The 23,921-nt window shown below is 46.1% G+C and overlaps 2 protein-coding genes and 1 non-coding gene across 4 annotated transcripts in view; 1 reads left to right on the forward strand and 2 right to left on the reverse strand.

Moving 5' to 3' along the window:
• BUB1 (BUB1 mitotic checkpoint serine/threonine kinase) overlaps positions 1–1,234 on the forward strand; it is a 38,022-nt gene extending 36,788 nt beyond the window's left edge. The window contains exons 24-25 of the mRNA XM_021087047.2: positions 437–543; positions 917–1,234. Of these exons, the coding sequence (XP_020942706.2) occupies positions 437–543; positions 917–1,112 (303 nt within the window). The 3' untranslated portion in view covers positions 1,113–1,234. The remainder of the gene's footprint in view (positions 1–436; positions 544–916) is intronic.
• A 5,552-nt stretch (positions 1,235–6,786) lies between these two features.
• LOC100620627 (two pore channel protein 2) overlaps positions 6,787–23,921 on the reverse strand; it is a 42,176-nt gene continuing 25,041 nt past the window's right edge. Inside the window, exons 10-19 of one of the 2 annotated variants that reach the window (XM_085016068.1) lie at positions 21,332–21,476; positions 18,716–18,901; positions 17,382–17,446; positions 16,018–16,105; positions 14,825–14,894; positions 12,178–12,386; positions 11,980–12,078; positions 8,888–9,001; positions 8,543–8,667; positions 6,787–7,356 (exon numbers count right to left, since the gene is read on the reverse strand). In XM_085016068.1, the coding sequence (XP_084872194.1) occupies positions 7,211–7,356; positions 8,543–8,667; positions 8,888–9,001; positions 11,980–12,078; positions 12,178–12,386; positions 14,825–14,894; positions 16,018–16,105; positions 17,382–17,446; positions 18,716–18,901; positions 21,332–21,476 (1,247 nt within the window). In that variant the 3' untranslated portion in view covers positions 6,787–7,210. Of the gene's footprint in view, positions 7,357–8,542; positions 8,668–8,887; positions 9,002–11,979; positions 12,387–14,824; positions 14,895–16,017; positions 16,106–17,381; positions 17,447–18,715; positions 18,902–21,331; positions 21,477–23,921 lie in introns of both variants that reach the window. The other variant, XM_085016067.1, reaches the window with a different exon arrangement.
• Positions 9,439–9,541, reverse strand: LOC146404644 (U6 spliceosomal RNA). Its single transcript, XR_014842622.1, has one exon. It is a non-coding gene; the product is annotated as a U6 spliceosomal RNA (small nuclear RNA).

The raw sequence follows: 23,921 nt of genomic DNA on the forward strand, positions 1-23,921 counted from the left end.
TGGATCCAGACCACATTCCAGAGTGATTTTCAGTTGTTATCATGGCACATCATGGCACATCATGCAAGGCTTGGAGGCAGTGAGAGGACAGCCAGTCTTGGGGGAGGAGCTGGGAGGACTTCCAGGCAGATCAGTGTTTTGTTTGCCTCTGTGTGACAAAACAAAGGACTTAAGAAATACAGAGCTTCCCAAGACACTACCTTAGGAGGAGGTGGGTGGTCTGCTGTCCACGGAAGCCTCCAGCAAAGCCTAGACAGGCATTCATAGGGCAGAGCAGCCAATGAATGGTTGACATGTGGCTTCCAAAATCCATTAAAAGTGAAATCCTGTGATTATTTGCTGGTATTTCTTGTATTTGCTGCATAAGTTACAGAGACATTGTAATAGACTCATGTGTAGATTACTATTTTAGTCCTATGTTCCCATATTTCCATAGATTGATTACTTTGGAGTTGCTGCGACAGTGTACTGCATGCTTTTTGGCACGTACATGAAAGTGAAAAATGAAGGAGGGGTCTGGAAGCCTGAAGGTCTATTTAGAAGGTAGGTATTAGCCCTGGTGCTACAGTGAAAAGAATAAAGAGGGCAGAACATTGGGTTCCATCTGGTTGGAAAACGGCTCTTTGCCTGGGTGTGGAAATCCCAGGCCTTGGGAAGTGTGATGAGATAGCATGATGCCCGGTTCTAGGTGCAGTGAGCAAGTTAAGTGTTTCTGTTTCTCCACTCATCACTTTTGTGGAACAAGGTGTGCAGAAACATCTCATTGGCTCTTTCATTTCTCATATGTATAGTAATTCAGCACTCCCAGGCTTGATGCACGAAGTCGGGTTTAGGAGAGAGTTAAGTCCGATGCCAGAATGAGGCTGCCTGCATGCTAAGGCTCCTTTTATCCCCTACTTGTGCTTTGTCTCTCCAGGCTTCCTCACTTGGATATGTGGAATGAATTTTTTCACATAATGTTGAATATACCAGATTGTCATCATCTCCCACCTTTGGATTTAATAAGGCAGAAGCTAAAGCAAGTATTTCAAGAACACTATGCAAACAAGATTAAGACCCTACGTAATAGGCTAATTGTACTACTCTTGGAATATAAGCGTTCTCGAAAATAAAATATGGACACTTCCTAAAACTCACTCTGTAAATGCTGGCCTGCTCAAGTTGGACCTTGATGTTTCCACATTTATTATTTATGTAAATGTTTCTTAAAAATAAAGTCCACAAAGTAGATCCATGTGACATAGCCATTTCAAATATTTCAACAAAGTACACAACAATGTTAAGTCCTATGTAGCCAGCTGACTGGGCTACTCCTGGGATGCAAGCATTCAAAACAACAATTTGGACGTGAACTTTCTCAAAAATCACTTTTTCTAAACACTGACCTGCCCACTTTAAGCCAAAAAAGAGCCGTCAGTTTTGTTTTTCTTTTTTTTTTGCAAATCTAAGGGTTTATATTTGTAGAAAGTAAAAAATTCCCCAAATATATCCAGCAGAAGTCATGTTTTGAAGAATAAAATGTGCCTGTTCTTTACTGTACCTGTCCTTCATTGACATCCAAGGGTAATGTCACAGGCACAAATCTCTTCTGAATGGTGCTTTTAAAAAACAAAGAGGCCTTCTCTCTCCCACCCTCATTACCAGCCACCAGGCCGCTAGAGCGGGTCAGTCCAGAGACAGGCCCTACCTCAGCCCACTTTTTTGAGTATCTTCCCAAAAATTATTCTATGCATGTATCTAATTTTTTTTTTTTTGACAAAACTAGCCTCTTTCTTTCACCTAATGTACAGTAGAGAATGTAAGTACATATAGAATGGTCTCATTCTTGTTAATAGCTGTGTAGTATTTCATTATATGATATATAACCTTGATCTAGTGTTAAACCCTAGAAGTGAAATTGCTGGGTCAAATGTGAGTGCATTCAAAATTTTATACCAGTGTTGCAAATAGCCCCTTTGTAGGCGGTGCCAGCAGGTATCAAAGTCTTGGCTCATTGACTCTTTCCACTCTGACAGGTGAAAAAATGGTATTTTCTTATAGTCTTCATTTGCATCCTCCTGAATTAGGCCAAATATATTCATATATTCAAGAGATATGAATTGTTTTCTCTTTTGGTCAATCTTTTGTCCATTTTTGACTTGGATTGTTCTTTTTCAGTTTAAGTTGTAGGAACCCTTTCTATTTGTGGCAGAAATTTGTCCCAAGTTGTCATCTCTTGACTTCTTAAGATTTCTGTTGCCATGAATAATTTTTTAAAATTTCGTTTTGTAGATTTATACATTTTTTAAGGCTTTTTTGGCTTTTGTGTCCTAATATGCCATCTTCATTTGAGAAATAAGAAAAAAGTTTTCTAATATTTTTATACTAGTACTAATTTAAGTACTTAAGACTAAATTTCTGGTTGTGATTATAAATCAGATGTCACTTTTTTCCTATTATTTTCTATCTGGTACTTGGAATATATGAAGCCTATTGATTACTATAAAAAGCTGTTCAGTTGATTCCTCTGACATTTCCAAGTAAATAACCATCACTATGAAAATGCTGCTTATTTTACATCTTTGCCCATCTTTTGCTGGTGATTTTCCTATGTGCTGCCATTGCCTAGGACCATAGGAAGAAAACCAAGCAGGGGTGGCCCTGGACAACTCTGTCACTTGCTTCACAGGGAGCTCTTCCGATTATCCAATAAGCTCATGAGGCTGGCCTGAGGTAGACTTTTTTTTATCATGTTGAAGAGTATCCATCCTTTTCTTTTTACAAAGGCGAATCATAATACAGTTCCATAGTTTTCTTAACCCTCTTTCCATCTATATTGGACCAGCCATATGCCATTCCCCTATATGAATATGCCATCATTTAATTAGCCAGTCTTCTATTTAGAGACAATTAGTTTCACAATTTTATTGCTACCAAAAAAAAAAAAAAATGAGTGCAGGTACAAATATGTCTGTAAGAAGTTCCCATCGTGGCTCAGTGGTTAATGAATCTGACTAGGAACCATGAGGTTGCGGGTTCGATCCCTGGCCTTGCTCAGTGGGTTAAGGATCCGGCATTGCCATGAGCTGTGGTGTAGGTTGCAGACACAGCTCGGATCCTGTGTTGCTGTGGCTCTGGCATAGACTTGGCAGCTACAGCTCCGATTAGACCCCTAGCCTGGGAACCTCCATATGCCGTGGGTATGGCCCTAGAAAAGGCAAAAAGACAAAAAACAAAAACAAATATGTCTGTAAGATAAATGAATAGAATGGGATTCCAAATATGTTTATGTTTTTCTTTTGAAAATAAAGAACATAACCTACAAGATTGATTATATATACACTAAAATTGGAAGGAAGTTGATCCTGGGACAGACCTCATCAGACAAAGCAACATCAAAGTGTCAAAACAACTGAACATTGATAAAGCCAGATTTGTGGGATTTCTTTTTCCCCCTCCTCCCCTTAAAAAATTTAATTTTTTTTTTTTTTTTTTTTTTTTTTTTTTGTCTTTTTAGGGCTGCACATGTGACATATGGAGGTTCCCAGACTAGTGGTCAAATTGGAGTTGCAGCTGCCAGCCTATGCCACAGCCGCAGCAACAAAGGATCCAAGCTGCATCTGCGACCTGTACCACAGCTCATGGCAACTCCAGATCCTCAACCCACTGAGCAAGGCCAGGGATCAAACCCGCATCCTCATGGATGCTAATTGGGTTCCTAACCTGCTGAGCCACGATGGGAACTCCTCCCCTCCTTCCTTTTCAAAGGAAATCAGGACTAAAGAAGGTAAGGGTGCTATTTTACTATGAACTAAGAGCTAATCGTGTCCATCCATGCAAGGCCTTCAGTCTTGGGCAGGGAGGACACATGGCCTTGGCTTCCAGCCCCCCACCCCAGCTGACATATTCTGCATCCCCACCAGCCTGTTTGCTGTCACTGGACCTTCAGCTCATATCACACCCCAGGACATCCCAAACACTTTACAAAAGTAGGTGGGACTTTTTTGGTCTATTTCCTAGTACAAACTATCGTGATCATCTTCATTTCATTATAAATCAGTTTCTGAATTACACACACACACAGACACAATACAGTTTATCGCATGTAAAGGGCAACTGAGATGGATGCCACAGAAGTCAGTGTTGAGGGGCAAGGAAGCCTCCAGCTCACCCACTAATGAGCCTGTAGTTTCCTGCAGACAGAGCTGGGTCTCACTCACCCTGGGTGTTGAACTAAACAGAGGACCCCTTATCCTAAATACCCAAATACTGACTAGATTCAGCCTGGGTTCAGGCCCTTCCCATTCATTCTCAGCCCTCTGCTCTATGTTCTAAGAACCAGTGACTCCAGAGACTCTGAGACTCCTGTTACCAGTGCCTTTTCACCCTGGGTTATATCTGTGTCTAGACAATGGTTCCAAAATTATTTTTCCCTAAAACACACCTGAGATATTACAAGTGTGGCCCAGGCCTAACAAATAAGAGCTCTGAGCTGGTCGGGCATCTGCATGATATGTAAACACACCTTCTCTGCCGTTAAGCCCAGGAGTCAGCATCCTCGGTCCTCCTTTTGCCTCATCCTGTCTGTCCTGTTGGCTCCACTCTGAGGTTCAGACAAACTCGTTTCTGGATGGGTTAGGCTGCCGACTGACTAAGCGCCTTGTAACAGAACCCAAACAGGGCAGCATAGAGAAGACAGAAGTGATTTCCGTCTCCTGGTACTGCCTGGAGCAAATGATCCTGTGCTGGACCTGACCTCTGTCCTCCAGAGAAGCCTTCCTGGATGGATGTTCTGGCTGTTGCCATTTCCCAGCCCACAGAGGTGGAGGCAGAAGCCAACACTGTCCCCACAGGCAAGACCTGTGAGGTGCTGGGCTCTGTGGCCTATGGCCCAGACCCAATCATATTGCTCCATCCCTCTGCCAGGGAGACTAAGGAATGAAGTGACCAGCAGGGAGCCCATGTGCTGAAATGTGGGGGAACTAGTTCCCTAAAAGGCAGAATAAAGACCTGGAGAAAAGTGGCAATCCACAACTCCTCACCCTCAGAATCTGTGCAGCAGCCAGGGCAGTGGCACCCTCTGGTGGCCATGGGGCTTCAGGACAGTAGTAATTGGAGTCCATGAATCCAACACAAGACTTTCCTATTGAAAGGTTAACACATAAAAAAAAAAAAAAAATAATAACAAAGTTTACCCCATTATTGGAGATTTTTTTGGTTTTTGTTTTCGCTGCGCCCATGGCAGGTGGAAGTTCCTCTGCCAGGGATCAAACCCAAGCATCTGCAGTGACAGCACAGGATCCTTAACCAGCTGTGCCACAAGAACTCCACCCCATTACTGTTTAATGTTGAACATGTAGAACAGTGAATAGAACAATGAATAGGTGAATTCTTCAACAGAACAAGAAAAATCTATAGTACAGAACAACTAAGAGCACTGTGAGTCTGTATCTATCGATATCTATATCTCAACCTGAAACACCAGTTAAGTAAAAAAGCAAGTTTTTGAACTATATATGGAAAATGTTTGACATCCTACTTAAGATTAAAAAGGCAATTGTATCATATTAATATGCGTGATACCCATTTAGTTCCAGAAGGAAAAACAACAGACTCAGCAGTTACCACGGAAGAGTGAAAGGGAGAGGAGTGAGGAGAAGACTAAAAAGCAAATTTTTGACTTTTGACTGTATTTCTATATTGGATGTTTTACCATGACTGCATCATTTCTAATTTAAAAATGCCCAGCATATATTCAATTTAAAAAAAAATTAGATTGCTACTCAGCTCAGTTAGCATAATCCTTTACAGAATGATAAATTTAAACATACAAAGAAATAAGAGAGGTCTAAAAGGATGGCAGGAGTCCACGAACCCCATCAGATAGGTCAGCAAGGCCCCCACCTCCTGGGAATTCCAAACACCGATGACACCAAACACCAGGCTTCCAGGTTTTAAACCAGGAAGCACCCTATGTGAGCAAACACTGGACACCACAGTCAGCAGTGCACCAACCCTCCCCTGTGCCACAGTCTGGGGAGGGAGATGCCATCTGCCCTGAGTTTGCAGGTAAGCAAGTAGGGCACAGGTTAGGTGGCACGGTTGGTGGGGAGCCGGGCATGAAGCCAGTCCCCCAGAGGCCTTGGCTCTGCTCCTACACCAGAGGCCACCCTCAGACCAAGGAAAAGCCTCTCCCAGGCCAGGTTCAGTGGCCACCCTGAAACGTGACATGTGACCCAGGACCCTCTGCACTCAGAGATCTCAGGTCAGGAAGTCATGTTCCCCCCACCCCCCTTCCTCAGGGCAGAGCCAGTGGCAAGGTCTCTGTCCTGACAACCCCGGAAAGGATTCACTTGCTCAAAATGCAGTTGTGGTCAGTGGTAGCCAAATCCATAGAGACAGAAAGGAGAACAGAGGCTGCCAGGAGCCAGGGGAGGAGGGCCAGGGAGCTGTGGGTCAACAGCATGGCACAGAGCTTCAGGTTGATGACAAAGTCCCAGAAGCCTGCTGTACAACCATGTGAATACACTTAACGCCGGGGAACTGTACACTTAGAAATGGTTACAATAGTAAGTTTTATGTTGTATATCTTACCACAATTAAAAATGTCTTAAATAAAAAAATACAGTAAAATAAATCCCTTTAATTTCCCAGAAGGAGTAGGTCCCGGTACTGAGAGATTTCCAGCTGGGGCAAAGTGACCAAGAGTAACCTCAGGGAGCAGCTTACTCAAAATCTTGCTATAACTGTAATTTAATTTAAGACACTTTGAGAGCCGCCCCCAAAAAAGAAATGATTGTGACAGAATTTTACCTTCACATTCATATATTTCTTCACTTGAATAAAAAGCTAGATGACTAGAACATATTCCTTTAGCACATTTAAGTGTTCAAAATTCATTCCTGTAACACTGTAGCACAGTATTGATTTAATAAAATAGCAAAATATCATATAAAAATAAACAAAAGCTTTTATATACCAACAAGAGGACTTAGGTACGTGCATGTGTATGATAAGTGCTCCCCACAATCTCTCCTTCCATCTGTGATCAGCCCTGAGCATGATCCAGGGCAGGACACGGAGCCAGCACTCAGGACCAGGAAGGCCAATTCACAGGCTTATCGCAACACAGAAGGGAACCCAGGCCAGGAAAGCCACCTTGAGGCAGCATATGCCACAGTAATGACAGCTTATCTTGGTTTCCAGACACCCAGGACCTCGCAGGCCCAGGTCAGACACTGTTTCCAAAACTGGGATTCCTGGGGTGCCTGCTGCTGGGTGAGACATTCAGAATCTCCTCCAAAGAAGGGTTTTCATCCTCTGGAGCAATTTCAGACTCAAACATCTGCTGCAGCAAGGCGTCCACGGTCCTGTACCCTGGGAGGAAGGCGAAAGGGGCACATGTGACTTGCACGTGCAGGCTGGAGGGAGACCCCGGTCCCACGTAGCTGGCTTTCCTGAAGGAGGACTCCGAGCCCATCTCACTGAGCTCCCAGCCTTCACAGGCTCTGGAGACCAAGGAGAAGGTCCTCCTGGAAGGATGGAGGAGCAGGCCAGCTGGTAGGGGCATGCCCACACCACACCCCCTGCAATCTACGCTGATCAGTGTCAAGGAGTACCCTGTCCCCGCCAAGGCCCCAACTGAGATTCAGATGGGTTTGGGTTTATCGGTCAATCGTTAATTCACTGAGAATTAATACAGTAATTAATAAACAAGCAGCTATGAAGGGCCCCCATGTCCCAGGCTTGTGGCAAGATCCTGGGGATACAACAGAGAACAAAAAAGGTAGGGCTCTGCACATGTGAAGCTTCTGCAGGGAAGGCATATGGTGATCAGACAGTCGCTCAATGATGAATGTGCAGCTGACATGCACTGAAAGGCAAGAAAGGAGAGCTGGGTGGGGGGGGGGGCTGCACAGGAGCACCTGATTTCTCAGGGGGCCAGAGGGCTTCCCTGAAGAAGTGCTGCCTGAGCTGAGACCTGCCAGACGAGGGGCCTTGATTAGGCAAGGGGAGGTGAGAGCACAGGGAGAAAGCAGCATGTACAAAGGCCCTGGGCAGGATGGAGCAGAAGTGCCAAAGAAGGGCCAGCAGGGCTTTAGGGCAGAGGCATGGGGGGCCCTGAGAGAAGTATAGCAGGCTGAGATGCTGGGGGGAACCAAGCATGGAGCCCCAGAGTTCACAGCAGGGGCCCTTGAGCCATGGGAAGGCCCAGAAGGTCAGATCTGCATTCTGGGAACATCTCACTGGCTGCTGTGAAGAGGATGGATTGGAGGAAGTTTGGGGTTAAAAGTTACTTTTCAGGAGTTCCCGTTGAGGCTCAGCAATAATGAACCAACTAGTATCCGTGAGGATGCAAGTTTGATCCCTGGCCCCGCTCCGTGGGTTAAGAATCCAGCACCACCATAATCTGTGGCCCAGGTGGCAGATGCTGCTCAGATCTGGCGTTGCTATGGCTGTGGTGTAGGCTGGCAGCTGCAGCTCCAATTAGACCCCTAGCCTGGGAACTTCCATATGCCTCGGGTGCAGCCCTGAAAAAACAAATAAAGAAAACCAAATTTACTTTTTGATGCAATTCTGAAGTACAGGCCTTTCAAGGCCTTCCTTTTGTTGTCTCCTTCGTCCCCATGGAAGCCACTGTCCTTGGCGTCCACGTTGTCAACAAGACTCCTGTCCTGCATTTCTTCCCTACAGGGAGAAAGAGACAGCATGAATGTGGCCGAGTCCCTCAGCTGAGTCCCTCGCCATCCTCCTAGCCATGGCCCTGTGTCACTCATGTAGCCAGCAAGAGTCCCTGAGAACTGGCACCCCAGGCTGGCTGCCAGGGGGACTAAATGTGCCCAGGACCTGCCCCGCCATGACCACCCATCTCCAAAGTCCAGGAGCGATGTCAGGAAACGCTACTCACTCCTGGACCCCAACTCCGAGTTCTTGGATCTTCTTCTCAATGGCAGTTTCCACTTCACTTTTTTCTAACGAATATGCCACAAAAAATGCCTCCAAGATGAACGCTATGAAAATACTGAGAAAGAGTAAAAGGCAGAGGGTGTTAGGTTGAGTCAGCCATGGTCTGGGCGATGGGGCTCCTGGCTCCAGTGTTCAGGCCCAAACCAAAAGGCCCATCTTTGCAAAGAAAATGAGACATGGGGAAAAAAATGACAAAATGTCTCTCCAGAACTGGGTACAACTTTTCTTCATTTGGAAAATCATTCTTCCTCTACATCCTATTCAAACAGTGACTGTTAAGAAGAAAACTACAGGGTTTTTTTGATGCACAATTTTTAAAGGTTATACTCCATTTATTATAAAATATTGGTGATATTCCCTGTGCGGTACCTTGTAGCTTATTTTATATAAAATTATTTTATATGAATTTGTATTAATAATTATTAAAATAATGAACCCTTGTAGCTTATTTTAGAATAGTTCGTACCTCTCAATCCCCTATCCATATATTGCAAACATACAGAACACTTCACTAGTTTGCATGTCACCCTTGCACAGGGGCTGTTATCATCTCAGGACCATTCCAATTTAGTATATGTGCTGCCATAGCGAGCACGAACATACAATCTATTTTAAGGGGACGCATAGGTCAAATAATCATTGGTGGACAATTCTCCATGAAGGTCTCAGGTTTCTGCACAGTCTGGGTCCTCTGAGCAGAGGCACTGGGAGCCAGTTTAGGGACATGTGTTTGCCTCTGAAGATGCCCCAGGCCGCCCTCTCCCCAAGACCATCCAGGGACCAAAGCCCTCAAGCTCCCCTCCATGGAGACCTGCTTACAGAGTGAAAATGAGGCCTTTCTCTTTTTCTCTCGCTCTGGATGGGCAAGTCCCCCCAGCTACACCACCTGAAGTCTCCTCATTCTGGAACCCCTCATGCAACACATCCCCTGCAGGTGGCCCTCACCTCAGCACTCAGTGGAGATTAAGGTGCAGGGAATGGACCCAAGTATTGCTCTGGCTGCAGCTTTGGCCATGAGAAATAAACTATCTTTGTCTCTGACCAGAGTGTGAACTGGAAATTGGCACTTGCCATCTGCCTCTCCATGGATTAAATCATGAGCCACTGCAGCGGCTGACCTGCAACACCCTCTGAAAGAGCTCAGGCTGGCGAGCAGGAGGGAGGCACTCTGTGCTCTGGGCAAACTGGCAGAACAGGTCTTCGGACAGTTAGCTATTTTCAGGAGAAGATTTTATTTGCCCAATTCTTGCATCTCCTTGTATCTAGACAAGCACTTAAAATCCTTCATGGTGGCTGATGTCTGCTCCCCGTGACTAGCAGTAACCTTCACTAGACCAGCAACAAACTTCTGTAAAAACTGAGGGAGCTCAGGAAGGAAGCAAAGAGCACTTGCCATCTAGCAAACCCTAACAAACTCCTAACAGGGAGCCCTGAGGAAACTCAGGCTGTGAAAACACAGGGGTGAGCTGAGGTGCATATCAAAGGAAGGATTTCAGTGAGCCCAGATCTTTGCATCTTCCCATGGAAAAGCGCTAAATCCCTTAACTTAAGATCTCTGGTTTTTTGTTATTAGCAGTGATCTTTTGTCCCTGCTACCTGCCCTTTGTTGCAAAAACTCCAATATATCTTAACTCCCCCCTCACCCCCTCAGAGCAGTTTGCTCAGGGTTACTTGAGATGCTGCCTCTCGGGCTTAAGTCCTCATTTTGCCCCAAATAAAACTTGACTCTCATTTTTTTTTCTTGGTTTTTTTTTTTTTTTTTTTTTTTAGGCCACACCTGTGGCACATGGAAGTGCCCAGGCGAGGGATCGAATCAGAGCTAAGCCACCAGCCTATACCACAGCCACAGATCTGAGTCGTGTCTGTGACCTACACCACAGCTCATGGCAATGCTGGATCCTTAACCCACTGATTGAGGCCAGGGATTGCATCCTCATGGATACTAATAGGGTTCGTTGAGCCACAACAAGAACTCTAACTCTCAACTTTCAGGCTGTGCATTTTTTTAGGTCAACGTAAGACGTCACACTTTGTCAGTCTATACACATGACATATATGCAGGTTGACCTGTCAGCTTGTGAGTAGGGGGAGTCTTGATCCCCTCATCACTTTGGACTTAATAGGAGGAGGGCAGCAGGAAAACCCATAAAGGCTTCACATTGCCTGGGCCTGTCCCCGAATTCTGGAAAACTAGGGGCCATTCAGGAGGCATTTCTCCCTCATTCGTACCACATGTTCCATGCAGACTGCGCAGGATGAGCAGGTGTGAGCAGGGCAGCCTCTCTTCACCCTCCCTCTGCTGGGATGTTCTGGAGCCCGAGTCAGCAGGAGGGTGGCCAAAGCCCATGGATAAAGAAGGAAGGAAGACCTGGGGCTGGGCCATCACACTAAGAACTGTGGGCCTCAGGCTCTGAGAGGGGAACGACAATCAGACAACATCTCAGGGAAAGAACCCACGTGATCAAGCAGGTCCCATGAGGCACAGGAGAGCAAGAACCAGCACTTCAGGAGCTGGAAGAAAAGCCCTTCCTGCAGTGCAATGTCACAGCAGCTTTCAAATGGTGACTGAGCTCTCCCCTTCTCCGGGAAAAGGGGTTAGGACAGAACTGGAACTGATGAAAGAACCAACAGGGGCACGTTTCCGCTCTACCTGTGCGAGGACAGGCGAGGACCAAAGCTGGACGACAAGGACACTGAGTCTCACAGGTTCTAATGGGTCCCAGGAGTTGGGAGGATTTCAGTAGAGGATGGACGCAATTCCCAGGGATGCCCTAAAGGTGATCCAATCCCACTGGGGGAGGACAGAGACACCGGCCAGGACCCCAGAGCCCTGCTGACCCAGACAACCTACAAGGCTCTGAGATGTGTATTACACACCAATGTGCCTGGCTGGCTGGGACTGAGGCGCACAAATGAGAACCAAAGTCAGACACCTCCCCTCCTCATCCAGCAGGGGAGATGCGACGCACCCACAGGGAGCAGGGAGGTTCAGGAGGGGCATCCAGAACCACCCAGGTGTCAGAGCAAACTCACTTAACAATGAGGATGACGACCACGACATGGAAGACGATGAAATACAGTTTTGCTGCCTGGTGAGTCACGAGGGCAAAGCCATTGGCGATAAGTGCGAAGCTAAGGAAGCCGACCTTCCAGGAGCCGAGACCTAATCCCCCGTAGTTACTCTCAGCAGCCCTGGCCCCACCCACCTGCACAGAAAGGATATTGTGCCACTGGTTCACCACTGTGAGCTCCACCAGCAGGACGAGCGAGGAGGCCAGGTCGTTGAAGTTGTTCCTGCAGTACCTGCCTTGGGCAAACGCTGAGTCCTTTAAGGCTGGGTTCCCACATGCCAGGGCATCGGGGCTGGCAGAACTGGGGTCAAAGTGCACTCTGCCCTGGAACACTTCCATCCCAATGATGGCAAACACGTAGTAGACCACCTGGGGGTGGGGGCAATACCGGTCATGGGGGGCACACAGGGTGAGTGGCGTGTCAGATGGGGAGGACATGGACACAGGTCAGCCCTGCGCCAAGGGCCAGCAGAAAGGGCTGCTACCCTCGTTCCAGGGATGGCATCCCCCCACCCACCACTGCCCCCAGCCCTCAGAACTAAGAGTTCCAGCAGCATCAGGAAGAGGGTGGCTGTTCAGGACATGGTACATGGCCAGCTAGACCCCACCATGACCTCTCCTGCTGTCTCCCTTTACAAAGCCAAAGTGAAGTTGCTAGCAAGTTAGTGGGTTAAATACTCAATAAAATAATAGTTAGGCCTCTAGGGGGAAAAAATGGATCTTTACCTTGTTTTTTATACCAAAATAAATTCCAAAAATACCAGGAGTTAAACATAAAAACAAAACAAAACAAAACAAAAACAAAAATTAAGTAGAAAAAGGCCTTATAAGCATGATATAAAACTATAAGCTACAGAATAAAAGAACAACAAAGATGACTACCTAATTAAACTTTTACACCACCAAAAAAAGAGAGAAAACAACAGAAAGCCCTTACTGAGGAAAAACAAAAACAAGTGATAGATGAGGAAAAATAACTACTCTGCATACAACCTACCGAGGGCCTATTTCCTTCATCAATGAAACACTCTTCCAAAACACATAAAATACAACTAATAGAAAAATAAACCAAGGCTCTGAACAGGCTGCTTATAAAAAATAAGTAGGGGAGTTCCCATCGTGGCTCAGTGGTTAACAAATCCGACTAGGAACCATGAGGTTGAGGGTTCCATCCCTGGCCTCGCTCAGTGGGTTAAGGATCCAGCGTTGCTGTGAGCTGTGGTGTAGGTCACAGATGCGACTCGGATCCTGTGTTGCTGTGGCTGTGGCAGCAGCAACAGCTCCGATTAGACCCCTAGCCTGGGAACCTCCATATGCCGTGGGTGCAGCCCTAAAAAGACAATAAGTAAATACATACATACATACATACATACATACATAATAAGCATAAGTGGCCCAAAGAACATGCAAGAGACACTCGGCCTCATTCATGAACCACTAAAGAAATGCATGTCCAAGTGATGGAGTGCCATTTCCTCACCCAGCAGGTTGGAGAAGACAGAATGAGAAGTTTAATAAACCCAGCTGTGAGGATTGTGGGGAGACAGATGCTGTCATACACTGGCATTTGGAATATCAGGGAGCCCATCTTTTGGAAGGCAATTCGCCGCCATTGAGCCAACTGGTGAAGACTGTCACCTTGTGACCTAGCAGTTCCATCCCCAGGAACGTACCCAATAGAAATGCTCATGGAGGCAAAGATACATAAGGAATGGTCTCCACCCCATCCATCACCTATGGTGGCAAAGAGGTGCAACCTCCAGGGCTCCGTCAGGGGCGGGGTGGGGGGGGCGGGCTGGCCACCTGTGTTCTTGAGTGTCCCTTCTGTGTGATACCTTTCCTCACAGCAGAGTTCACATGGGTGCCTGTGTCCTCCAGGACATGTGACAAAGACAATGCATAGAAAAAAGTTGTGCAGCCTTCCATAAGGATGACCCCATAGGACACAACACCTAACTAGATACGCACATGTGTGGGTAGGACATCCTTACTGTATGTATGCAAATGTTTAGAAAATGAGAATCTCTGAACAATGGTCACCTCTGCGTGGGCGATGGGAACGGGTGACCTGCAGCCCACCTTTCGCACTTCTGGACTAACTGAATTCTGACCACTGTAACGGAGCAGAAGAGTAAAGAACCTGTCGCAAAGCATCCACTCTATATTCGAGCTTCCTCATCCATGAACTTCCTCACCCACAGCAAGGAATCAGTCCTGGGCAGGAGGCCCCAGCCCCCTTGCAGCCTTGCATGGATATATTCTGACCACTGAGGGTCTCAAGGAGCAGATGGGCTTTCCTCACAGCAAAGGAGGATCCAAGGCCAGGAGTGCAGAGCCCTGGCTGGAAGGATCCTACATGCCTGAGAACCACCTGCTGGCTGGGAACACCCACTCGGACTGTGGGTGAGGGAGAAACTGTGATGGGGTTAACTTCCTGAAGTTGCAGTGTTCATTACAGCAGCCAGTGGACCCAGACTGCCATATACCCATCTTTCTAGACATTTGATATTTCTAAAAATGGCTCCTAGGAGTTCCCTGGTGGCTCAGTGGGTTAAGGATCTGGCATGGTCACTGCAGCGGCTAGGGTTGCTGCTGGGTTCCATCCCTGGCCCAGGAACTTCCGCACACTGTAGGCATGGCCAAAAAACAAACAAACAAACAAACAAACAAAAACGGCTCCTAGAAAACAGTGAATCTCATTGATTTCATCTCCCTTTCTCTCCCTTAAAAGAGGGTTTACGAGAGCCTCTAGGAATGAACATCTTACCACCTGCTTCACACAACAGCAACGGGACAGCCCTACTCACCAAGACCAACCCACCAAAAGTCAGCATCGTGGGGCCGATGTTAATTAAGGTGATCACGATCACCCGGAATCTGGGATAAAACAAAGTTTCTGACATCAGGCAAAAGGAAGATGTAAGGAAACTGACACCACATTAGCGTGTGTGGTTTAATGCCCCATCTGCAGCCCTGGGCCTCTTCTTTAAATGCTGTCAGGCATCTGCCTTTACACTTTTGTCAGAATCAGTCCATCTGCCAAACTGAGGGAGGAATTAACTTGTGTCTCCCCTGAAGTAAAGCAAACCATGAGAAAGGTAATCACAGAGAGTTTCACCGCTATGACACCAGGTGGGTGTTGAGGCGGAAAAACCACCCATCCTCTTCTCCTCCTTTCTCCCCCCACCTCTTTCTTCATCAAAAATCCAGCCTGGGAGTTCCCGTGTGGCTCAGAGGGTTGAGAACCTGAATAGTACCCACGAGGATGTGGGTTCAATTCCTGGCCTTTGCTCAGTGGGTAAAGGGCCTGGCATTGCAGCTCCAACTGGACCACTTCCACATTCCGTGGGTGCACCCTAAAAAAAAAATTAAAAACAAAACTCCAGCCTGTTTTAAGGCTGACCTGGAGGCTTGGGTTGAAACCTGACTATTTCGTGGGGCAGCAGGCCAGTTGTGGGATGGAGGTATTCCCCCACTCCTTGAAAGGAACCTGGCCTTTCCAAAACGGAGTTTTGGAAATTTCCAGTTTTGGGGGTCATATTCGTGAGGCCTTTCTCTAGCTGTACACCTGTAGGGGAACTACTTAACCTCTCTGAGCTTCACTGCCATCACTTGTGATCTAGGGATCATGAAAGCCCCTACATCAAGGGTTGCTGGAGGGATTTAACTAGACAATGGTGGGCATATTCTGTTAGCATAAGCTGTTATCCTGACCACGGACCCTCTCCAGGCCGCATGCACAGTTGAGGAACCAAGTCGCAGGGATGAAAATGATGGATAGGATCTCTGCCCTCAGGCAGCCGCCACGTGGGTGCTCTGCAACCTCTTCACGGGCTCCCTGCCCTGCCCCACCATCCCCAGAGAACCAAGGTCCTCTATACAAGTTATACCCTGGGTGCACAGCTGGGCGCATTTTTAGTTCCCAGGCAGGGTGGTTCCTGTCAAGCCCCAGGGTGGAGAACCGCCCAGGTGCAGCTGTTTCACCCAGCTTCATCTTTACCTCTGAATGCTGATGATGACCCTTAAGAGCCGGAGTATCCTCAAAATCAAAACAATATCCAGTATCTGCTGACTGCTGTATTTTCTTGCTGCAAAAAGAACACAGTCATCTAACATTCCATTTTCTGAGCGCCTCCGGCTTGTCCCTTTCATTCAATGAGGTCTGAGTACCGCCTTGAATCACTGACTCTGCCAGCAAATCAGAGCCAAGCTGGGTGTCCCCCTCCAGCCCAAGAGCTAAGAATCACGAGTGTAGGAATACACTGCAGGCCAGCATCAAGAAGAGGCTGTGGGTCCCAGTCTACAGAAGAACACTTTCAGCAAGCCCTTCCTCCTCCAGCACTCATCTTGCGCTTATGTTAAGAAGGTACTCTATCTTAGGAGTTTCCACTGTGGCTCAGTGGGTTAAGGACCTGACTAGCATCCATGAGGATGTGGGTTCTATCACTTGCCTCACTCACCAGGTTAAGGACCCATTGTTGCTGTGAGCTGCAGCATAGGTTGCAGATGCGGCTCAGATCCCACATCTGTTGCTGTGGCTATGGTGTAGGCCGGCAGCTGAAGCTCTGATAAGACCCCGAGCCTGAGAACTTCCAAATGCCACAGGTGTGGCCCTAAAAAAACAACAAAAACAAACAAGAAGAAGAAGCTTCTCTATCTCTAAATAATCACAGGGAGGTGTGTGCGGGGCAGTGGTGGAACAAGAGGGGGAACAAGAGCAGGGTAGAAAGAAGAGGGGGTGGTGGGCAGAGACTAACACAGATTTCTTGCTACAGCTGTGCTCTGGGTCAGCGACCAACACAGGCAGAGGGTCAAGGATGAGCCCTGAGACCAAAGGCAAGAGCAGTTTTGGAGAGGTGACCAGGTGAGGGTTTGGTGGGGAGATGCCTACAAATGAAACCTTGGAGTTTCCATTGTGACTCAGCATGTTAAGAATCTGACAAGTATCCCTGAGGATGCAGGTTCGATCCCTGGCCTTGCTCAGTGGGTTAAAGGATCTGGCATTGCTGCAAGCTGCAGTGTAGGTTGCGGACAAGGCTCAGATCTGACGTTTCTGTGGCTGTGGTGTAGGTTGGCAGCTGCAGCTCTGATTGGACCCCTAGCCCAGGAACTTCCCTACCCTGAGGGTGTGGCCCTAAAAAGACAAAAAAAAAGAAGAGGAAGAGGAAAGAAACCTACACCACACAGCTAAACACAAGCAAAGCTATCATCCCTCTCCAGAACATGCAACATTTTTACTAATTCTCTTATGTCCCCAGTGCCTCCCTGCAACCCCCTAACAGTGCAACGTGGATGTTCTACAAAGATGACTGATTGAACACATGATCCTGGGAGGCGGGGAAGCTGAGAGCTGGTGCCACTGACCTGATCGGATGGTGGTGTTGGCCACGGTGGCCACCAGGGCTGCGATGATGATCAGTGTATCAAACCTCAGAAAGAAGAGCAATGCCGGAGAGGAATCAAGGGAAAGGCCCGTCAAGCTCAGGATACGATGGACCCTGCAAAAACCCTGAATCCCATCTCTTAGGCAAAGCTATGATCCAGCCATCAAACTATTCTCCATAATTTTTAGGGCCGCAGAAACAAAGCAAGAAACACTGTGTTGGCTCATTTACTGCCTGCTCCAATGAACCATCCAAGGAAACGGGCAGGAATCTGCTAACTCCTATCATTCTGTCTTCCAACATACCCACATACTCACAAGACTGCTGTGACATTTCCAGAATACATGGTATCATCTTTCTTGGCATTAATTTTACTAAATGCACCGCAACTGTTTATTTAAAGGGGAAATTCATCACACTGCTACTTTTCTGATAATGGTGCGAGAGCCATGGACGACATTAGCCAGTCTCTTGGGCCATATATGCATCCTAGCGAGTTTCTTGGCATAGGGAGCAGCGACCACAGAGATCCAGCCCTGCCGAGCTGTGCACTGCCAAAGCTGGTGACCAGTGATGCCTGACACTCAGTGGCACTCGAGATGCTTTGTAGCATGGGGGTGATACTTTGAGACCAGGAGTCACACAGCCTGGAGAAGAAAAGGTCAAAGGAGACACATCCAGCCCAAGAAAGAGCTTGCAAATGGTCCTCAATGTCTAACCACACAGGCCACATTTCCTGGCTAGGGAGTGGGCCGGGGCGCCATGAAAGGAACACTGTGTGACATTGCAAGATCCTTTCCAACGAGTTCTCATCATGGCTTAGCGGAAACAAATCTGACTAGTATCCATGAGGATGCCAGTTTGATCCCTGGCCTCGTTCAGTGGGTCGAGCATCTGGGGGATCCGGAGTTGCCATGAGCCATGGCATAAGTTGCAGACGTGGCTTGGATCCTATGTTGCTGTGGTCATAGTGTAGGCTGGCAGCTGTAGCTCTGATTCGAGCCCTAGCCTGGGAACTTCCACACACCATGGGTGCAGCCCTAAAAAGCAAAAACAAAAAAAAAAAAAAAAAAAAAAAGACCCTTTCCAAATCCAAGATGCTATGATCTGTGATTCTAATTTTAGCTGGTCATTCACACTGACATCATAAATAACAGCTCTGACAACCAGATGTTCCCCAGCCCTCAAGATTTCATTATAAGAAGCCTCAAAACTAGGCAGCTGGAGCTTGAAACATTCCAACGTTACTTCCCCATGGTGACAGGGAGCCCCTCTCTCCAGCACAGCCCCCTTCTCCAAACCACACAGACTCACCAGTTCCAGAACTGCTTCCTTCCAAAATAGGCTCTGGGCTCATATGTGTACAGTTTCAGGAGAATCTCAATGACATAGAGAAAAAGGAAAAGCCACTCTGCGTAGGAAATGAAGGGGTTCTTTTCATCCAAAGCAATGAATACGGCATTTACTAGAATGATGACATCATAAACCCAGACAAAAGTCCTGGCAGAAGGGAAAAAAGGAGAGATTCTGTCATCACGCATTTCAGTTTAAAAAAAAAACAGGTTCATGGGAGTTCCCGTTGTGGCTCAGTGGTTAACGAATCCGACTAAGAACCGTGAGGTTGTGGGTTGGATCCCTGGCCTTGCTCATTGGGTTAAGGATCTGGCGTTGCCGTGAACTGTGGTGTAGGTCGAAGACGTGGCTCAGATCCCGCGTTGCTGTGGCTCTGGTGGAGGCTTGGCAGCTACAACTCCAATTAGGCTCCTAACAGGAACCTCCATATGCTGCGGGTGTGGCCCTAGAAAAGGTAAAAAAAAAAAAAAGGCAGATTTAGAGCCCTCCAGTGACTGCGTTTCCCACCAATGAGATGAATATGAAATACCTCCCATCTTCCCACCAACACACACACACACCCATCATGGAAGGAAAGTTTCCAGCAGTCTGGGCCCTGAAATCCACCTGCCTCTCACAGATGTTGGTGCATTGCTCCGCCTTTCCCATCAAGGAGAAAAATGAAGACAGAGTGAGGGGGAAGGCCAGAGGCCTAATTTTCTCAGGTTCACCTTTTGGGTGAAGCACTGGGATTGGCTGACAGCCTCGGGCAGAATCGGGGGCCAGGAGAAGGCCTAGGGGTTAGCCCAGGACCATTACCCCTCAATTATTTGTCCCTGGTGAATTAACATTTGTTTTTGTTGTTGTTGTTTGTTTGTTTGTTTTGCCATGCCCTTGGCATGCAGAAGTTCCTGGGCTAGGGATCACATCTCCGCCACAGCACTGACCAAGCTACAGCTGTGGCAATGCTGGATCCTGCTGAGCCACAAGGGAACTCCAAAATTAACATCCTTAATGTAGAAAGCTTCTAGAAACCTCTTACTCTTCATGTACACACGTTTTCAAGGGACTGACATGTCCATCTTCCTCACCAAGTCTGGGGTGAAAAAACATGACAGCTGGGCTCTGACCCAATTTTCAATTCCGGAGCAGGATGCCCCCCTCAGGCTCCTGTGCCTTGTGCTCCAGAGAATCCTGGGGGAACCCTGGGCATGACGACAAGAAGACAGAGGGGGGCTCCTATCCCACTGTTCTGGGGAGGCCCTGGATGCCGGGCATGGACACGCAAATGTCCACCATGTGAAACACATCGGAAGTTCAATGTTGAGATGAATGGGAAGGAGCCTCTGCATGAAGGGCTTTGGCAAATATAAAATATGGGGACTAAAAGGAATACTTACCAACATCATAGTCTGGGCTACTTTCAAGGACTTCCGAACCACTCATTTTTATGAAATATTAAATTCAAGGAAAGCAAGAGAAGGAACCTCTGATGATAGGGATTTTCCAGGCCACACATATTAAAAGTAAGGTCTCTGGAATACTGCTCAGGCATAAAAAGGAACAAAATAATGCCATTTGCAGCAGAATGGATAGAACTAGATATTCTCAGACTAAGTGAAGGAAGTCAGAGAAAGACAAATACCATATGATATCACTTATATCTGGATTCTAATATATGGCACAAATGAACCTATCTACGGAAAAGAAACAAACTCATGGACATGGAGAACAGACTCGTGGTTGCCAAGGAGGACGGGGAGGGAGTGGGATGGACTGGGAGTTTGGGGTTAGTAGACGCAAACTATTGCATTTGGAGTGGATAAGCAATGAGCCTGCTGTCTAGCACAGGAAACTACTCCCAATCACTTGTGATGGAAAATGATGGAGGACAGTGTGAGAAAAAGAACATATACACACATATACATATGACTGGGTCGCTTCACCATACAGCAGAAATTGACAGAACATTGTAAATCAACTGTAATAGAAAAACTAAAAAAAAAGAAAAAAGTAAGGTCTCCAACCAGGATAAAGGACTCTCTGGAGTTCATCTACTTGAGAATAAAATTATTAACCGGCATTTTTTTTTTTTTTCAGTCTTGCCTGTGGTATAGCAATTCCCCGGCCAGGGATCAAACCTGTGCCACAGCACTGACAACGCTGGACCCTTAACCACTAGGTCACCAGGGAATTCCCTTAATTGGCATTATTAATAGTCATTCCAATAATGCTAACTCATGTTTTCTTAGCATATGTTTTACAGAGTCGATACCATATTTGACATTAACTTCCTAGTGACTCTGATGGGGCTGGAACAGCCTGAAATCAGAGAGTGATCAGTTTCTCTGACTCAGAAAGCACTGCCTGTCTGTGGCCCTTGAGCGTTAGGAAACATTGAAGAAGGAAGCATAATCTAGCAGCCTGTCCTTGGGCTTAGGGTGAGACACTGCGTGTCCAGACACTTTCCATGCCTCCAGGCATGGAAAAGCAGTGAACAGGGAACTGATTACAGCTTGAAACACATTCCGTCCACTCAGCATTAACACATTCTGTTTTTAAAGCAGCTTGAGAGAAAACCCACCACATCTCACTTGCCTGTGCCGAACCATCTTCTGGACCAAGAGGCTTGCGGATGACTGGTATACCTGAGGCATCCAGGCTTCCAGCGGGTGTCTCCTGATGTTGACGGTGACCACCTGGATGTTGAGGAGGTCAGCCAAGCGTAGGAAGTTCGTTTTGTCTGCAATGAAAACACAGCCCCCAAATACATGGTCACTGTGACACCAACGTCAGATATTTATATCTGAATCACTTTGCTGTATACCTGAAACACAGTGTTGTAAATCAACTGTATTTCTTGGTACAACCACTATGGAAAACAGTAGAGGTACCTCAGAAAACTAAATATAGAACTACCATATGACCTAGCAATCCTACTCTTGGGCATACATCCAGACAAAACTTTCCTTGACAAAGATACATGCACCCATATGTTCATTGCAGCACTATTCACAATAGCCAAGACATGGAAACAACCTAAATGTCTATTGATGCATGAATAGATTAAGATGTGGTATGTACACAATGGAATGCTACTCAGCCATAAAAAAGAATGAAATGAGGCCAGTTACAGAAACATGGATGGAACTAGAGATTCTCATATTAAGTGAAGTCAGAAAGAGAAAGACAAATACCACATGATATCACTTCTATCTGGAATCTAATATATGGCACAAATAAACCTTTCCACAGAAAAGAAACTCATGGACTTGGAAAACAGACTTGTGGTTGCCAAGGGGGAGGGAGAAGGAGTAGGATGGACTGGGAATCTGGGTTAATAAGATTCAAACTATTGCCTTTGCAATGGATGAGCAACGAGATCCTACTGTATAGCACTAGGAATTATATCTACTCACTAATGATGGAGCATGATGGAGGATAATGTGAGAAAAAGAATGTATATATATGTATGTGTGACTGGGTCACTTTGCTGTAAGGTAGAATATTGATAGAACACTGTAAACCAACTATAATGGAAACAATAAAAATCATTTTTTAAAAAACCTGTATTTCTATAAAATTTTTCCTAATGGGCAATTCCCTAAAACATAAACCAAACAACAAACAAAAACATTCACTAGGGCAGAGGAAGAAAGGAATTTCAAACTCAAGGATCACCATTTTTTCCTTTTAACAAAATCTAACAAAATCTCAGCTTGCACAAAGGTATTTAAAAAAAAAAATGCTAAAGAAACTAGGTCTTAAAATGATTTTCACCTTGACACAGGTGCCTCGCAGACAGAAGCCTGAATTAACAAATCAGTTTATGAAGCCTGGCCCCCAAAGTATATAACAAATAAAAGGACAGAACATTAATTAAACAGTATTTCTATATTCTAATTTCTTAAGAAAATTAGATGGGGAGTTCCCATCGTGGCGCAGTGGTTAGCGAATCCGACTAGGAACCATGAGGTGGCGGGTTCGGTCCCTGCCCTTGCTCAGTGGGTTAACAATGCAGCGTTGCCGTGAGCTGTGGTGTAGATTGCAAACGCGGCTCGGATCCAGCGTTGCTGTGGCTCTGGCGTAGGCCGGTGGCTACAGCTCCAATTAGACCCCTAGCCTGGGAACCTCCATATGCCTCGGGAGTGGCCCAAGAAATAGCAAAAAAAGACAAAAAAAAAAAAAATTAGATGGGAACCAGGGAATTCTAACTTTGTTTAATGGTCTTAGGGTCTTACCTACTTAAAAAAAAAAAAAAAAAAGAAAGAAAAGATATGCAAATTAACCACTAGGCCAGCAATTAGTCGTTGCAAAAAGGCCCGGGGGGGGGGGGGGGGGGGGGGGGGGGGGAAATCTTCTTTTTTTTTTTTTTTTTTTGGTAAAAAGTATACATTTTAAAGATCTGGTTACAAACTTAAAATCTGAAGACTTTTGCCCCCAAATTAAAATGTTCTAAAATTACTTCATAAATCAAAATAAATTCAAATTAAAACTTGAATGCAAATGTATTTAACATACCCAATAATGAAAAACTAATAAATTAAGTAGTTTTGTGATTTAGGGCTTACAAAGTGCCTCTGTGTCTTTTTCCTGATTTTATCCAGGGCAAACACAAATGCAACTGTGGAGTTTTAGTTCACACAAACTTTTTTTTTTTCCTCTCTAAAGAGGCTAAAATCATTGGAACTTCTCACATTCTTCTCCCTTATCTTATGGGTCACTTGGCATTGTGATCTCAGCCAGTGTTTCAGTGTCCATAAGCTTAAATATAGGCCAGCATCAAGTGGCATGAACTACATTGCAATTTAAAAACTAGACTCTTTATCAACTGTCTTGTGTAAAGCACAGGATACTGTAAACCACAGGGCCCTGCAGGGTTACCCACTGAAATTATGTGGATACATTGTCTAGAGTTTCATGCTTCTCCGACAAATCCTTTGGTGTCAACAGTGAGTCAACTACCTATGATTTCTTAAATGTATTTTCTACTATTACTAATTGAGTTTGGGGCATTGGGCTAATGAAGACTGAGATAAACAGTTAATAATCTGCATTTACCTAAAGACATAAGGCAATTACTAAAGAAATTCAAGTGCCATGTCCCTATGTGTAACTACGCTGTTCTCGTCATGGCACCCAAGTGCCAATAGTTAGACTGACCTTATAAACAAAGAAATGCTGTTCA

This window comes from Sus scrofa, chromosome 3 (genome assembly GCF_054392235.1).
Source record: "Sus scrofa isolate SSC_HxYL_T2T_F1_AM1 chromosome 3, Sscrofa_HxYL_maternal_Yorkshire_Landrace_v2.0, whole genome shotgun sequence".
Classification (NCBI taxonomy): Eukaryota; Metazoa; Chordata; class Mammalia; order Artiodactyla; family Suidae; genus Sus; species Sus scrofa.